Source organism: Ambystoma mexicanum, chromosome 1p (assembly GCF_040938575.1).
Source record: "Ambystoma mexicanum isolate Mex_15411 chromosome 1p, UKY_AmexF1_1, whole genome shotgun sequence".
Taxonomy (NCBI): domain Eukaryota; kingdom Metazoa; phylum Chordata; class Amphibia; order Caudata; family Ambystomatidae; genus Ambystoma; species Ambystoma mexicanum.
The window spans coordinates 1,111,337,331-1,111,354,824 of NC_090921.1; the positions used below are offsets into that span (position 1 = coordinate 1,111,337,331).

Here is a 17,494-nt window from a genome sequence, read left to right on the forward strand (position 1 = left end):
TACTTTTTTTGCACTAAGGATGGCAGATTTGTATGATGCGGCTGCTGCGGTGAAAAGGGCCTTGTTGGTTGGGCGATTTTCTCCAGAGGGCTTCTGCTGCTCTTTTGGCATTACGAATGATTTTTATATCAGGCACAAACCATTTGTTGAGGTGGGCAGTTGGTTTGGCTTTGGCTAGTTTGATGGGGGCGATGCGGTTTACAGCAACCTCAGGAGTATTGTTATAGAGATCCACTAGCTTAGTTGTATCCAGGTCCTTAAAAATGGTTGGGTCGAGGATGTTCTGGATCAGGGGTCGTAGGTTTTGAAGCGTCAGGTTACGGTTATTCCTGGTGAGGACTTGTGGGGCGGTGTGGTGGGTGGGGATGGTCGGTGCATTCCCTTGGATGATAAAGGAGATGAAGTGATGGCACGACCATGCAGTAGGAACATTTTGGAGGATGGTTGTAGAGCAGTTATGGTCTGCTAACCAATCCAGTGTCTCCTACCTTTATTGTGAGTTGTGGAGGTAACACGATGGTTAAAGCCAAGTTGGGAGATGGTGTTTTCCACGAATGATGCATTGGTGTTAGGATCGGAAAGACCTAGGTTAAAGTCACCAAGAAGTATTATTTGTGAGCTAGGTTTGGTGTTATTGGTCAGTAGGTCAGATATGTCTTCCTCGAAGGAGAAGATGTGACCTGGGGGGCGGTAGATGAGATGGATGAGGATGGTTTGGGTTACTGAGAGGGGGACGTTGACTGTGAGTAGCTCCATTGATGTGGGGCTGGCAGTGGGGGAGGCTCTGAGGCTGAGGGATGTTTTAGCGATAAAGGCTACTCTGCCTCCTTTGCTATTCTCTCTGTCCTTCCTTATTATTGAGTAGCCATCTGGGATAGCTAATGAGGGTGCTGGGCCAGCCGCCTGATGCAGCCAGGTCTCAGTGATTGCCATGAAGTGAAGTTCATTGCTTGAAATTAGGTCTGCAATGTCTAAGGCGTGGGCAACCAGGGAGCGTGCATTAATGAGAGCGCCTCTAATGATGGGATGTTTATCTGAACTCGGATTTTCAGGAGCATTGGGTGCAGATGGTGAGAGAGGAGGTGTGCTGGTGGGAGGATGCTTGGGCAGGTGTGGTTGGCGGGTTCTGCAATGGGGAGTCCTCTGAGGCGTGATCTGTGAGCTGGGTCTGAGGTTCCTTGCCTCCACTGGGCATGGGGTCCAGGGAGCAGGGGGGGCTGCGAAGCAGTTAATCCATTTGGTGGGGCTAAAGGGGAAACTCGAGGGGAGGTGATTTTTATAGTTCTTGCCAGTAGAGTGCTCATTGAATGTGTAGGAGGGTTGTTTCGATGAGACTCGGTGCAATGGGAGGTGGTTGTCTAGTAGAGGGAGTGCATTGAGGTGAGAGAGGACAGAGGCCGTGGTTAGCATGTAGTACACCATAGTACAGAGGCTAATTCTGTAGGCGTAGCGCAGGATGGTAGTAAGCCAGCAGGCTAGTTCCCTGTGATGCCGTGGGCTAGATTGTGTGCGGTACGATAGTTGAGTGTACTTTCTGGGCAGTGGGCTAGATTGTGATCGGCATGCTGGGCCAATACTTATCAATGTAGTGATGCAGTGGGCTGGTTCACTTATTAATCAGAAGGCCAGTACAGGTTGGATGGTGTAGGCCAGGTCACAGGTGCAATAAGTTAGTACAATTGAACGGCATAGGCCAGTGCAGATAGGATCACAGGTATGCAATGGGCTAATACACCCAAGAGAGCAGGGGGCCAACACAGATAGGATGCATTAGGCTAGGTTTGCACAGTAGTCAGGCCAGTACAGGAGGGATCACAGGAATGAAGTGGGCTGATACAATCAAGAGAGCAGTGGGTCAATACTGATAATAAGATGCAATAGGCTAGGGTCGCTCAGTAATCAGGCCAGTACATATAGGTTACTCATTTGAACAGTGAGCCAGTAGTCCGGTACAGGTAGGATGCAGCAGGTCAGGTCGTAAGGTGCAATAGGCTAGTACATTCAGTAGGTCAACAATTCCCTTTAATGGGCTTCCACTCTCCACTTCGATAATGCCACTGCAGTCTAGATTGGTTGCAGCTAACCCCTGAACTAATCCAATAAGGTTTTGGTCAGTGCGTCTCCTCAGAAAATGCTTTGAATAATGGGTTTCAATAATGGGTTTAAATTTTACAGCAAAAATCTCCAAAAGGTTGGGGAACACATTTACACTTAATTCTGCTGGGCAACACATGAAACAATCCAATAAATTCTAGGTCCACAACAGTACACAGGTGAATTTTGTGACAGGTGTTGATGTTGGCTGTCCCAAAGAAAAATAAATAATATATGCCAGCATTGCCCACTTTCAAGAAGATGCTACTGTGAGAAACCAACTGCTAGTCCCCAGAGATCTCTCTCTCTCTCAGGTGGCCAGGGCACGTCCATAGCCTTTGGATCCAGACCCTGGGGGAGGACCAGTACGGAAGGATCACCTGGGTGAGGGGTATTCAGGGAGTGTCGGGTGAGGCAACCGGTGGCAAGACGCAGTATTCCTCCCTTTCCCGTACCCATGATCCCTCCTATGTCATAGGATTCTCTTGTGTCCTAACCCCCAACCCCTTTTCCACACAAACACTGGGCCGAGGAAGAGGGCAACTGAGAGTAATAATGCTAACTCTGACACATTTGATTAAAAAGTACTTTTGAAGGAACGATAGCTGTAAAGTCCCCGATTCTGAGTAACGGAGTGATCCGGCGAAAAGAAGTAGCACATTCGAAAGTCTCCATGAAACGTGAAAAGTGTGTAGTGATAAAGTGAATGAAATGCAAAAGCAAGGTGTAATTGACGCAGAGAAAAGAGGAGAGTAAAAAGGTGAATGTTGAACTTTGGTGCATGATATACAGTGAACTACCCAGACCATGTAGCACTGGGGCAAATTACATAGGAGTATTAGTTGAAAGCTGGAAAGTCAAAGTGGTCCTGCGGAGGTCTGTAGAAAAAAGCTACACGTATTCCAAAGTCTTCGACATCAGGAAACGGTCCGAGCTTGACTGAGGGAGAATAAAGGTGTAACAAGTTAGGGGAAGTGAACCCCTAAAGGAGATGAATTAAGCTTGGGGAAGGGAGCCCCTGCAAGTGTTGTTGAACTATTGTTTTGAAAGTTCTGAGCCTGACAGAGGGGGACCTACGTGAACTTTTGCTGTGAAAGTTCTGAGCCCGACAGAGGGGGACCAATGTAAACCTTTATTTTAAGAGGTCTGAGCCCAACAGAGGGGAACCGACGAGAACATTTTGGTGAACAGTGTTTTGGAAATTGGAAAGTAAGATTTCAACATGGAAGGCCAGATAGGCCTTGATCCACGTCTTGAACTGCCTTTGTTTTAATAGCCTGAGCCAGAGTGTGTGATCTTGCCTATAGGGACCGCCTCACTCTGTGCTGTCCAACGTGGGGAGGTGAGGTGACTCAGCCACAGTTATTCTTTATATTTGAACACTGACTTTGCTTTGCATACATATTCTCCTTTTCACATTTTTTGTACAAGACATAGGGTAGGCATTAGGTTTTTTTTTAGTATCAGCAATTTTGATTTGACAGACTCAACTGTTTTATTTATTATTTGATGGTTGAGACTACTCCCATCTTAGATATAGGGCAAAGTAGGAGTTTCTCCAACCCCATTGAAACGTCAATAAAGGTTTTACAAATTGTACCTTTTGTGCCAGTGTGATACTTGTGATACCATGCCTCCCTTAAACTACCCCAATGAGCTCATGAGATTTCATGCTTTCATGCGTTTTGTGTCCAAACAAAATAATGAGGCTTGTCTCAACAATACAATTCAACATTACCCCTATAAAAACACATCTTCATGTTGCTAGTACCCAAATAAGGCATGTCTCAACAATCTATGCCTTTGCTACTCAACTTTCATACTGCAAGTGGCCAAATCAAATCCTGCAGTCTGCCTCAATATGTTTTTGCTGTCCGCAGGTCCGCATCATGCTGCTGTCAGTTGCCACAAACTGCCCCCCCACACACACACAAACACACATATATGTACACACAAACACATTTAAGAAATCACACATACAGACACACGTTTTTGAAAATATATTTTTTCTTTGTTATGAGCCTAAATTTATGGTCGAATATTCCACAACTGACATTAGAAAAGTCTCTTTAAACTGGTCTACACATCTTAACTCCAAGACAGACACCCCAGAAGAGAATTGGATGATTTGACAAACCTTGTTGGTTAATGGCGCTGGAGGGTGGTTTTTCACCCCTTTGTTGCAGCCGTTAGTGCGTTAGTTCTTGGATATTGAAATAATGGAGCAAAACTCCTGACTTGTTGTCACTAGTGATGGTTTTAATGTTGTGACACACATGAAACTGAAGTCTAGCAAGGTGCTAGGTACAGGTGAAAAGAGAGTCAACGCGCGACCAAAGTCTTTATCAAGGCAGGACAATAATAGCTGTTCCTGTATAGAATTGTAGCACCTGGTGATTGCCTGGTGATTGCCTCCCAATTCTTCTGGGCGGAGGACTGGGTAGCCTATCTGAATAGGACAAGTGCAGCTCCGTGGTTCGGTTGTCGACAACCAAGCAAAGGGAAAATGCTCCCCAATCCCTTCCTTGATCCCAACAGGCTTCCTTATGCAACTAATCGTGATACTCCATGGGATAGGTCACTCTGGGTGATCCAGCAACCGTCCGTAAACCAGAATTAGGATTGCTTCTCCTTGATTCAAGCACTGAGTCTCTGAGTTTATTGCTTCTTTCTTGGGAGTACCTTCCCCAGTAGTTTTGTCACGTTCCACTAGCTCAAATATAGCGCAATAATCAAATAACAATAGTTCATGCCCTAACCAAATCCAAGTCTCTGGGTTGTTAATCCTGTGTTGCATATTTTCTGGGTTTGTAATCCTTAAATAGAAAATCCTTGCTGGGTATGCCTTTCCTTATTAATCAACGACAGTCTGAGGGGGATTACATGTCCCCAGTGCTCCAGATAAGATTTTTAAGTGGGAGTATTTTACTCCCTATTTTTAAAAGGTGGCAGTAAAATTATTTTTTAGGCAGTAAAAACGTGAGTCCCGTTCCCAATGGGAGTATTTTATAAACGAGTAAACATATGTTCAACTGTAAAACAAATGTTTTTCGGAGAAATACCTCTTTGCACTAAGTTATTCATGCATATTAGAAATTAGAAGATACATTTGACCCCTTCCAGAATTATAGCCGTTTCTGCCTGTGGTACTACATGCACTACTGTTCCAAACACATCCATGGAACTGTTTGGGTCAAAGCAAGGGCACACGCTCCAATGTGTCCATTTCCCATTTTCTATTGGGAGCAAAAGTGGCCGATATACCTCATCTGTAGGGCTGCGTTTCCCCACATTGCTTTCTTGGCACCTCGTTGGATCTACGTGATTACTGCGTGACACGAAATTGGGAATCCGAAAACAACAAATTTCAAAATCGGTCTGCACAGTGATCACATAGATCACTTTCCCTGGGATGCTGCATCCCCCTAGCCGTTCCACCCTACTTCAGTGTGTGCCGCAGACTCCCCTCTTTCCCTGCAGCGTCAATTCCCTCCCACTAACGTGGGGCGCAGCTGGCGCCACAAGGTCCTTTCTTCTTTTTGTTATACTTTATTATCCCCAGCTTCCAATGTCATGGAAGCGAGGGGACACCCCCGCAAACTCTGCTTCCCATTTTCAACATTATGGGATTCCATTTTTTTGTCCCCGCCGAATGTGCAGTAAACGCACATTAAGCATTTTCTTTTCATCATTTTAGGGCAATATCCTCTCCTGGTTCTGATGGTTGTCGCATGCTTCTCATCCAGAACACCCTAGAGGTCTATTCATCTGGGTCACATGGCCCCACACATACTTACACATTAGGTCTAGGCAGCTGCAAAACGTGGGGCAGTGGAATAACAAGCTAAGGTGCAGATCTTCCACCAGGGAGCTGGCCACTTGTGTGGTCTACTGGTTGGGTCAGGCTATGTTCTCCTCCTGCCTGTCACTCGGGCCGGGCCTAAGGGCACCTCTTTTACTGCTCTTCGCTCCACAGTATCACTCGTTCAGTTCTTCTTGCATCTCCTCGATGCCCACTACGAGCTTGGACCTACACTCCTCCCCTCTATCAGACTTTTAGAGGTCTGCCCATCCTCCATGTCTTCTCTTCTCCATCTTTGTCTCCATCTCTATAACCTCCTTCATCAGGCTCTCCATCTCTCCACCTTCGGTATCTCTCCCCAGCTCCTCTAAAATACACTCCTCTTCTCATGTCTTGCTGCTTCCTCCAACTTCATCTATTCCACCTTGCCCTTCAATGAAGAACAGATGAAGCCACTCTACTCCTTTAGATGTTCTTCCTTTTCTTCTTCTCTTTCTCACTCTTCACCCCTCTTTGTTTTCCACTTGCTCCTCAATCTTCACCACTTCCTTAGTTTCTACCTCCTCCTCAACCTTTACTACCTTCTTGATCTCCACCCCACCCTCAATCTTCACTCCTCCCTTGGTCGCCACCTCTTCCACAAACTCTACCACTCTCTTGCTCTTTACCACTGCTAGCGTCCTTTCGTGTCCCCCTCTAATCAGGCTCTTTGCTCCCGCTCAGTGCAATTTCGATCCCCCAGCTACTGCCTCTAGATCACTCCTCCGGTGCCTTTAATTGCCCTTATCATTATGCAAAACTCTGTGGTTTACATAGGGGAGGAGCAGCACCATGACCTCACTCAACTCTCTTCAGGTGTTCTTAATTATGACTTGGAGCAGGATGTCACACAATCATTGAAAAATGTAGCTCCAATATTTATGTTTTGTAATGCATATGATTTCAAGAATACGTTGCTTAAAAAAAAAGCTGCATTCACCAAATGAAAACCATGCACAAAATGTTTTTATTTATTGGACATTTGTATGGCGCATATATACAAGTGTTTTCAGGTGCCACAAGACAAAACGGGGGGAGAGGGGAACAAGGGAATCATAAGCGTAGAACAACAAAAACTTTTATATTGGCCTTGAAAAAATCTTACCGTGCAAGTGCTTGAGAAGGTGGTAAATCAAGGGGCAAAGGGGTAGAGGGAGAAGTGCAGGAGAGGGGGACCCCCAGGGAAGGGGGCAGGGAAGTACTGGGCGGGCCAAAGTGGCAAGTGCCAGGGGAAAAAGGGGGAAAGGGAGGATGAGTGTGGTGGGCAGGGAGGACCAAGTTGGGCTAGTCTGTGAAAGGGAGCCCAAGGGCAAGTGCTGGCAGAGGATGCAGGTGGGACCGCTGGGGGTTGATCTGGCCCCTTTATGACTCTGAAGGGACCAGTCCTCAGTGGCAGCGGCAGAGGGGGAGAGGGAAGGAAGAGGAGAAAAGGAAAGTTTTGAGGAGTTTCTGGAACTTTAGAAGATCCGGCTCAAGTCGGGTGGGGAGGGAGGAGCAAGCCGAGGAAAGAGATCTACTTCCCACTCTGCTTGCAGAGAGTTGGATCCAAAGGACCGAGGGACTCTGGCCGGGAGGTATTTAGGGAGGGAAAGTTGGATGTAAAGAGGTCCCAGGCCCCAGACAGCCTTGTGGATGATGCAAAGGGTCTTGAATTTGATCCTTGTGGTCACCTGGCGCCAGTGGAGGGATTGTAGGGCTGGAGAGATGCGGTCCCTGGGATAAGTCTTACTATCCTATTCTGGATTAGTTGAAGGGGGCGAAGGGAGGAAAGAGGCAGATTGAGGAAGAGGCTGTTCCCCTAGGCTAGCCTAGAGATAACCACAGCTCTGGAGACTTTGAGCTTCTGGGGGAAGGTGAGGAAAGAAAGAATGCCCCTGAGAAGGTGGAGCTGAAAGTTGGACTTCTTGGCAAGGTCTGTGATGTGTGGAGAGAAAGAAAGAGAGGAGTCAAGGATGAGCCCACAATTTTGTTGCCTCACAGGTGGGTGAGGGGATGGGCCCAGGGAGGCAGGCCAGAGAGAGGGGGGACAAGGAGCAGGGATCCCAATGAATAAGACCTCTGTCGTATCTGCTAAAAGGCAGAGATCCTTGGCAGAGCACCATGCCTGAACAGCAGTAAGGTATGGAGGAGCAGGAGGAAATAGGGGATGGCAGCTTGCTGTCTGCATAACACTGGAAATGAGGGGAGAAAGTGTATATCAGGTGTGACAGGGGGTCCAGGTAGATGTTGAAGAGCCGTGGCGATGGATTGGAGCCCGGAGGGATGCCACAGGTAGAGAGTGTGGTGGAGTAGAGAGAAAGACCCACTTAGCTGGTGAGATTTTTTTTTTTTTTAAAGCAAAGCACAACATTTTGAAGCAAAATAATAAATATTAAAACAATGGAAAGACTACAAGGGTTAACATTTTCTGAATTAAAATATTGAGGTGTATATAATCAAAACGAAATTAATAAATAAAGTATCACATGCAGCCCTGCACTTTGGTCTCAGGTCCACAATGGAGTAAACAGCCTGCAGTGATTGTTGCCTTATAGTAAATCTAACAACAGTTATGAAACATTTATAAGGACAGATTTTAATAATCCGATAACGCAAAAGTCACAGTACTTTTTTCCTGACCTGCATTAGGAACCTCGTGATTTTCCTTTTGAGTTGCGTTCAGTGCAGCCGCTGCACACTGGTTTACCCTAAATAGGGCATCAAACTCTGCAATCACCTCACCTGTGAAGAAATGAGAGAATGCATGACATACCATCGATAACTGGGTTTCTGTTTCTATAAATTGTTTATTATGGTGTCTCAATGCAGCAAGCTGAAAGTACCCAGAAAGCCAACAAATACAGGTGTGGATAAAACGCCCATATAAAGGATAAGCAAAAATAATAAACTGATATGCAACACAAGAATCATCTGTAATAGAAAAGATAGAATTTAAGAAGCGCATATATGGCAAGGAAGTAAAGTGCAGAGGGTTGGTAACCCTGGTCTTGAGATTCCCTTCTCCAGTGGGTGTCCATCTCTTAAAGGGTCCTGACTACTCCTCTGATTTGTGGGGCTACCCTTGGAGTGGAAGTGTCAAAGATGCTAGCACTGCAGGGTAGAGCTGAGATCTAAGAATGAGAGTAGATCAGGGAGATACTCAATTGCAGATGTTATTTCATGATAATAGATGTTTAGGCCATGCCTCTTCTCCCCCCAGGTCCTATAAGAGCTTATCATGTGATAAATCCTATTCTAGAGATATAACACATGCAACAGGGGCATTGAAATGTATTAAGGAGCCCCCTTTCCACCAAGCATTCTTCTCTTCTCCCGCATGTGCTATGTACAGTCCAAATTGGAGTATGTATAGTTCATTGGATTTGCAAAGTGATTTCACCAAAGCACTGCACAATAGAAATTAAATAAAGATATTTTTTTTAAAAGAAGAGGGGGTGGGCTGGAGTGGGGAATAGAGGTCTACAAAGCAATCCAGGAATATAGCAATAATTACTGCCTCCCTTTGCGGGCTTCATGGACCACTAATAGACCACTGCTGAAGTTACAAGGCTGAGGAAGGCAAGGGCCTGAACATCAAGCCCCAGTGTCATTAGTGGCCTGTGAAGCCACGCAAGGGGGTGGAGGTAATTATTGCTACACTAACCAAAGATGGCCACGATGGAAATGGAAACTGGGAGGCTTTGGATGCTGCAGCGAAGTGGCAGCAGCACCCGCTGCAACAAAAATAAAGGTGATTGGCAGACGGAGTAGATGAAGTGGAGGCTGTGGGTAGCTTGCTCGGAAAGCAAGCTTAGATAGTGAGATTCAGCCAGCGATCCGTGCAACTTGATTGGCTGTGGTGCACTCCCTGGGTGCGAATACATGATAAAAAAAAGCATATTTGCACAAGACCTGGAGTGATCACTTCTTCCCTTCCTACTCACTTGAGGAAGGATTAAAGGTGCCTGATTTCTCTGATTCATTAAAGTCCATTGCGCAAAGATCTTCATTTTCTGTGGGTCTCAGTGAAAAGACAGAGGTGGCAATCAGAGGACCTGTTATAAAAAATGAAAGCAACATTATTAATATTTAACAAATGGAATGATAAAACTGAACTCTGCCAAATGTAATGTGTAACACACAGAAAACCCAAGGGTGATATTCAGTCAGTGCAGGTCAAACCACTATGCCTCCCTGTGCATGCCCCTAGGTTATTTGTATTTTGGTATTTTATTTTGTATTTTATTTGTGATTTATATAGCACCTTACGTACAGTATAATAATAATGATTACAAACAGATAAATGCATAAAAACCAGTAACTAAGAATCATAAACATTACAAAACAACAAAGAAAACAAGATAAAAAATTTAGGATTGAAGAAGATAGTTCTTTAAGGAAGAGCAAAATAGGGGGTAATACAGAATAGATCGAAGAGAAAGAGGTAGGGCATTCCAGTGGAGTGGAGCAAGCAAAGAAAAAGAACGAAAACGTGACTGAGCACAAGGAGGAACTGATACTAGAAATTGTGATTTTGATCGAAGAACACAAGAGGGCAGATAAAAAGAAATAAGGTAAGTCAAATAACTAGGGGCACAATCATAAATAGATTTAAAGACAATACAAAGAAAATTAAATGTAAGTTGAGAATGAAAAGATAGCCAACCAAGAGAATATAGAGAAGCAGAAATAGAATCACGAGGAGAGAGCAAGTACAAGAGGCGAATTGAGGTGTTTAAAACAAACTATAAGGGGCCAAGACGAGGAAACCGGAAGTCCAAAAAGTACAGCAGAATAGTAGAAAAAGCATGAGAAAATAAAGAAATTAGAAGTTTAGTGATACTAAAAGTAAGGAAGGGACAAACTTTATGAAGATTATAAAGATGGAAGTGACAAGAGCGAGAAGTAATATAAACGTGATAAGAGAATGACAGATTGGTGTCAAGATAGAGACCAAGTTTATGGGAAGTGGAAGAAATAGGAAGATGAGTAGGAGGAAATAGGACAAAAGATGGAGGGAAAGGAAGGGGAATAGTACAGGCTGGAAAGAAAGAATGCTCCGTTTTTGAAGCATTAAGAACTAGAAAATGATTAGACATCCAGGTCCTAGTAACACAAAAAGGCAGGCTGAGAGATCACTATGAATAACAGATGCAAAAGAGGAGAAGGACGGAAAGAGCTGAGTATTGTTAGCATAAAAGTGGTAAGATAATCCAAAAGAAGAAATAATAGCAGCAAGTGGGGATGTGTATAAGAAAAATAGAAAAGGCCCAAGAACAGATCCTTGTGGGACACCATGAGAGATATGGACACATTTCGAACAAACACCATCCCATGAGACTGAGTAGGTACGGTTTGATAAATAAGAGTGAAAATAAGATGGTACTGATCCAGAGAACCCAAAAGAGGAGAGGCTGTAAAAGTAAAGCATGATCCACTGTGTCAAAAGAAGCAGAAAGATCCAAGAGTATAAGAATAGACAAGTGTTTAGAGTAAGGAGAAGTAAGTAAAAATCACAGACAGAAAGAAGAGCAGCTTTAGTAGAGTGAGAAGCACGAAAGCCAGACTGGAAACAGGGAAGAATTGAATTTTCGGTGACAAAAGAGGACACCCGGGTCTAGACAAATCATTCCAGAAGCTTAGAAAGATAAGGAAGAAGATAAATTGGGCGAAAATCGGAAGGAGAGAACATATCCAAAGAAGGTTTTTTCAGTATAGGAAGAATGGTAGCATGCATGAATGAAAGAGAGAAAATAGAAGAAGAGAGATATTAAAGAGACTAGTAAGAAAAGTATTAAGAGAAGGATAGATTTTGAGCATAAGAGAAGAAGGAATAAGTCATTAGGGGAAGCAGTAGGGTGAGCCTGTGAGAGAAGCAAAGAAGTGTCAGAATTAGAAATAGGTGAGGAAGAGGTAATATCCATAGATGAGGGAGACAAAGAAGAAAGTCGAGAAAAAGAGGATAAGGATGAAACAGTCACGGCACGTAGAGTAGCCACTTTAGAAGTTAAGTTATTAGCAAAGTCAGCTGCAGTTAAGGTAAATGTAAGAGAATAGTCAGAAGAGGGAGGAGAAAGAAGTCGAGAGAGAGATTGGAAAAGGCGCAAGTGTGGGCGATTGTGACTGGAGAAGATCAGAGTAGTAAGACCGCTTGGACGAAAAAAAGCATTTAGTCATACAAAGTATGATAAGAGGAGAATATCAGACGATCAGAGTCAAAGGAGGACTTACACCAATGTGTCAGCCCTCTGGGGCTGAACCTCCCACAACTCCGACTTTCCCTCTTCCTCCTCCTCCTCACCTGACAAATAGCCCAGAACTGAAGAAATCTGCTGGCTCGATAATCCTGCTTCTTCTTCTTCTCTTTTTTTTCTGAGTAAGAGTCTCTCTCCCGAAGGAAGCCACAGTGCTATGCTGTTAACTAGCACCGCCTGTGGCCCCTCTCCCGAAAGGGACGAGAAGGGGAAAAAGCCTGCAGGGCACAAAAAACCCCAACTGTAGGTAAGCAGTAGCTGATGTCCGTTCTGGAGGATGTAGAGCGGAATGCGGACTCCAAGGATGCCGTGGACAGGATCAGGAGCCAGCGGAGTGTTGACACCAGGTAAGGGAACCAACCAAAAGCTCCGGAGAGCTAACAGGGAAAGAGGTATGGAAACCAAGCGCGGAAGTACGGGAACAGAGCGAGGGAAAGAGGCAGGGTAGAGACCCGAGAGAGAGAGAAAGTATTTCGTAGCGGTGCCTAGAGGAGGCAGTACCCAGAGAGAAAGCACAGGAAAAGAGATAAACTAGCGTTGTAGCAACCGAGAGAGAGCAGCCGCAGGGAGGCTGACCGAAGAGGGTTGCAATGCACAGTGAACAGGGAGGGCGTGGCTAATAAGCCTCCCTGTCCGCTGTTGCCGCAACGCTAGACCGCTGCCGTCAACGTCGGAGAAACGTGACGGTCAATTCAATGGCGGCCTGCAAGCTGCAATCTGGACCACAGGGTCCACGGAAGGCGGCGGAGTGAGACACAATGCTGCTCAAGGCAACAAAGGGCTCTGCATATTGAACGGAGCTGTGGAGTAATCCAAGGCTGGGAGGGTTTCCAAGATGGAGTAAAGGAAGACACAGGGTATAACACATCAAGGGGAGAGGGGAGAGCAGTAGAAAGACCAGTGGCCACCTCATCCACCTGGAAGAGTAGCAAAAGTTGAGTGAGAAGGAAGACTAGAAATACAGGAAGATACAAATAAAGAAGTATTAAACACACGAAGATCCCGACGAAAGTAAGCAGGATCAACTGTGTAACGAGGTTTGTACAAAATAGAAGCAGGAAAAGAAATTGAAATTAATAGAAGATGGAGATCGGAAGAATAAACTGGATGCACCGAGACTAAAGATGCAGACAAAGAAGAAGTGAACATTTGGTCTAAAAAAGATCCAGAGACATGAGCAGGAGGAGCTGAGAGAACTGAAAGACAGTAAGAATCAAGAATAGCTAGACGTGGAATAGAAGCATGAGTAGAAGAAAGGTGAAGATTAAAAACACCTACCAGTAAAAACGAACTAGAAGATGGCAGAATGGCACTAAGCAGTGCATCAATGTCATCACAAGTGGTGAGAGGGCCAGTAGGGCAATAAAGCAAAAGAAAGGTGGCAGCATAAGGTTTAGTGAAAGTAGTTAACGAGTACTCAAAGGAGGTGAAAGTAGAAAGAGTCAAAGAAATAGAAGAAGATATAAATTAAGAATGATTAAAGAATACCAGTAACTCCCCCACAACCTGGCGCTGGGTATGCAGAAAGGCGGTGTCCGATGTGAACAAAGATGCTGGCATAGCTGTATTAGACAGAGAGAGCCAGGTTCCCGTAATACATAAAAGATGTAAGTTAAACCACATCAACATGTCAAGAACAGAATATGATTTTTTGGAAGGTGACTGGGCATTCCAAAGAGCAACATTAATAGCGAAAGAATAAGAAGTGCACAGCGGAAAAATAAAATTGGAATAGTTAGGGTAATTACATGAAGCTAAAGAAGGTGATTGACGATGCAAATTCTACAGGGAATTGGACTCGGCATTGTAACAAAAGTAAGAGAAAAACAAAAAGCAACTCAGAAATGTAGTAATGGTGCAAGCACTAAAATGGAGAATGAAAAAGCACTAGCTAGTAGGCAAGCTGGGCGTGCTGCTGGCGAGGAAGTTGGAAAAGTGGGCCATGAGGAACCTGAGAGAATACGACGGGACAAATACAGAATAGTAGTAGAAAGTATAAGCATAAAGTAAAGTAGACAGTGCCCATCAGTGGACAGCAGTAGACAGCTGCTCTCAGCCTTTTCTGGACTTTGCCCAGGAAATGATGTTTGTAGTCTCCATGGACAATGGGCGGGCCCAGGAGGGGGCATGTCCCAAAGTTGAATCTCATGCAGAAACAGTGACAGGAGTGCTGTCCCACAACCCTGGATGAGCAGGCAAGCAAATGGCAGTCCTGCATGGGGGACTGATAAGAACTTGCCCTCACAACCAGGGGCAAGGTTAGAACAACGAACGGCAGGGTAGCACCACAGTTCTGGCAGCAGACAGCTGCTTCCAGACTTTTCCGGACTTTGCCCTGGGCTGTGCCCAGGAAATTATGTTTGTAGACTCTGTGGACGGTGGGTGGGCTAGGAAGGGGGCGTGTCCCAAAGTTGAGTAAAAGTAATAAAAGGTGCAGTAGTAGCAATCGAACATGTACTTTACAAATCCTGGTCCCCTAACGCAGCATTTATAATTTAATTATGGTTCCATGCTTTGCACCTCTAATGCCAAATTCATGTAAAAATCTAAGTTAGCCAGATATACCTATGAAGTTCGTATGAATACATATTTTGCCTCATCATCATATTTAGATGTCATGTCCTGTAGGTTACAATCAGCAATGAAGCTTGCCTACCATTGTGGCCCTCCACATTTAGAGCCTTTATTAAATCATAGTTCCTGTTAGGTTGATTTGCCATTGTCAAGAAAAAATAGCCACCGACTAGCCTGGTGGATTGCTGAACAATTTATTAGTAAAACAAAAAGTAGGACATAAACAAACCAATGGCAGTACAAGACTTCGACACAAGTGAGGACCTCCCCTCCCTCTGAGCACCGTTCTCTTATACTTAAAGGAATAGATCCATTTCAATTGAAGGGATGGTCCAAACAGGGGAAGGAGTCATAGTGAGACAATGATGCAAGCAAGGAACAAAACTCACCATAAAAGTCTTTGACACCAGCTTGGTTCTTATGTGTTAGACGGTGTTATCAGGGAGGACAGCATAGCGTGATACATTTAGTGAAATTGAATATACTCGTCAAAGAGGCAGGAGAGAATGATTACAATAGGATGACTGCCGTCTACAAATGCCGTTTTTCTGAAGAAAGTGGGAGCCTAAAACATGATTACATATGCAAAGGGAAACACGTCAGAAGGGAGAGATGTGAAGGCGAGCATAGTTACACTCAAGGCAAAGAGCATTCATTGCAAAGACATGCACAGTAAAGCCTACTGGACCACCTCTGACAAACAAGAAACAATTGTTTAAACATGGCGGTCTGAAGAGGGCGCTAGCAAGCGCAGCCAAGATGGCCACGAGCCTGTGAGCTCCTAATCACCTCATAAAATCCGGACTTAATCCTGTCACTTCACGGACCTCTATTGCTCCAGGCAGAGCGCTCCCGCTGTGTGAACAATCGGTGTACATGGGAGTTCAATCTGGGGGTCCCAGCTGGTGGTGAGGCAGAGATATTTGCAGCACACTATTGGCCGCCCTCGGCCCGTGGAGCCGATACAGGAGAAGGGCCTTGGGCAGAGAGCACAGGGGAGCGTGATGGTGTAGTGTCAGAGGCGTTCACTCTTAAGTACGATCCCTGCTGCACAACTAGATCGCTGGTGTGACAGGAGGATCAGGCCCTGCAAGAGCTGCATGAATGCTGAAGAAGGCAGGACTTGACTCTGGTGCTCAGTGTTGGGAGGGCCGTCGGCATCTGCAGAGGACGGCTCTATCGCACCAACGCGAGCTTCTATACGGCAGCAGACCTGGGAGCGCCTCTCTACAGCACACACGGCAGTAATCAGAGTCGGGCTGATAGGGTGCCCAGGAGGTAGCCGGCTTACGCTGGTCCACGCTTGGATCCCTGTGAAAGTAAGATTTTGGTCCTGACCTGGTGGTAATGTTCCTACAGCCCATGCAGCTTGTGTTTGCAGGGAACCTGGGGCTGCACCAGAGGAGGGCATGGAAGATTCCTGATGAGCTGAGATTTGAGGACTCCCCAAGAGTATTTGAGAACAGCCCGTGCAGTAGTGGTAATTAGGAAAGACAAGCATTGAGGTATACTCGTGCTGCACAAGGAACTAGGAGTGGCACTGCTCCCTGGAGTTAGTTTTTGGCCTCTTCTCTTCTCGATTGTTTGTCAAAGAGGGCTATTGGTGGGCGCTGAGCAGTGATGGACACTGCAGGTAAAAGGCATGGTATGGTGACATTGCCAATTCTTCCAGGTGGGCAAACAGGGTTACATGGTGTAAGTGAGGTGACTCAGAACTTGCTGCAATACAGAGTGACTGAATATGACCTCGGGCCGCCCTCACATAGAACCTAAAGCTGACTGCCATTCAGACTGCAGCTGAGGGGGAGGGGCCTGCAAGGCGGACATTGTATTAGTCTCCAGCCCAGCAGGTATATCAGGACTCCCGCGCTGGTGGTACTGGTGCTCGTAGCGTTGCTCAACCCTGAGTGCTGTGCAAATCCAACTAGGATTGTGAATTGGAATCAGGGGCAAAGATATCCCGGGAATAGGGAGATTCTGCTGCTGGACCAGATGGGAGTATGGAAAGAACGGTGCTGGGTTACCTATGAAGGGGTACTGCCCAGGACAGCTGCCATGAAAAGCAGAGAGCGGTAACCAGAGACCCGGACTGGCAAGGCACTGCAGCAATTACTTGGGTTGTGGATGCCCTTCCTGGTGCGTAAACTAGGGTACCGCCTTGGGGTGGCGAGGAAGAGTCAGTGAAGTGAATGGGCTCCCGTGGTGGTGGACCTGGTGCAATGTTTCCCTGAGCATGGTGGTCCATGGGTAATTTATTGAAGGGGCATCCAGTTGTAGATGCATATTATTGAGTAAACAGTGGATACAGAGGACACTGGGCCTGTGCCTCCTCGACTGGAACTGATACTCCTGTGAACCCGAAGGTGTTGCAGGGATAACAGCGACAGCAGAATTGAGGTACAGCAGGATATCTAATGCGGGTAAAGCAGGGAAGCAGCAATCAAAACTACAATTTGACACACCTGCTGAGGACAAGAGCCACAAGATAATGGAGGAGTCCCCAGGTTTGAGCTCTCAACCCTCATCCCATGATGCCACTGAGGCGTTTCAAGATATCAAAGTAATGTTCAATCAATTACAGGCTAGTATACAATCCCACTCTGACATGCTGGTTTCACTTGGATAAACATGGGTAGGGATTGGATGAGGTTGAAGGGCTGTTAGGGAGAATTCTCTGTTTAGGCTGAATTTCCCTACCTAGTGAGTCCCCCAGCAGCTTTGCTGGATTTCTGGGGTTTATTTTTTCTCCTGC

The 17,494-nt window shown here is 45.6% G+C and overlaps 1 protein-coding gene across 2 annotated transcripts in view; it reads right to left on the bottom strand.

The window, feature by feature from the left end:
• LOC138448912 (zinc finger protein 282-like) overlaps nucleotides 1–17,494 on the bottom strand; it is a 464,485-nt gene that overhangs the window by 228,841 nt on the left and 218,150 nt on the right. For both annotated transcript variants that reach the window (XM_069604729.1, XM_069604728.1), the window contains exons 3-4: nucleotides 9,859–9,969; nucleotides 8,555–8,656 (exon numbers count right to left, since the gene is read on the bottom strand). In XM_069604729.1, coding sequence (XP_069460830.1) covers nucleotides 8,555–8,656; nucleotides 9,859–9,969 — 213 coding nt within the window. The remainder of the gene's footprint in view (nucleotides 1–8,554; nucleotides 8,657–9,858; nucleotides 9,970–17,494) is intronic.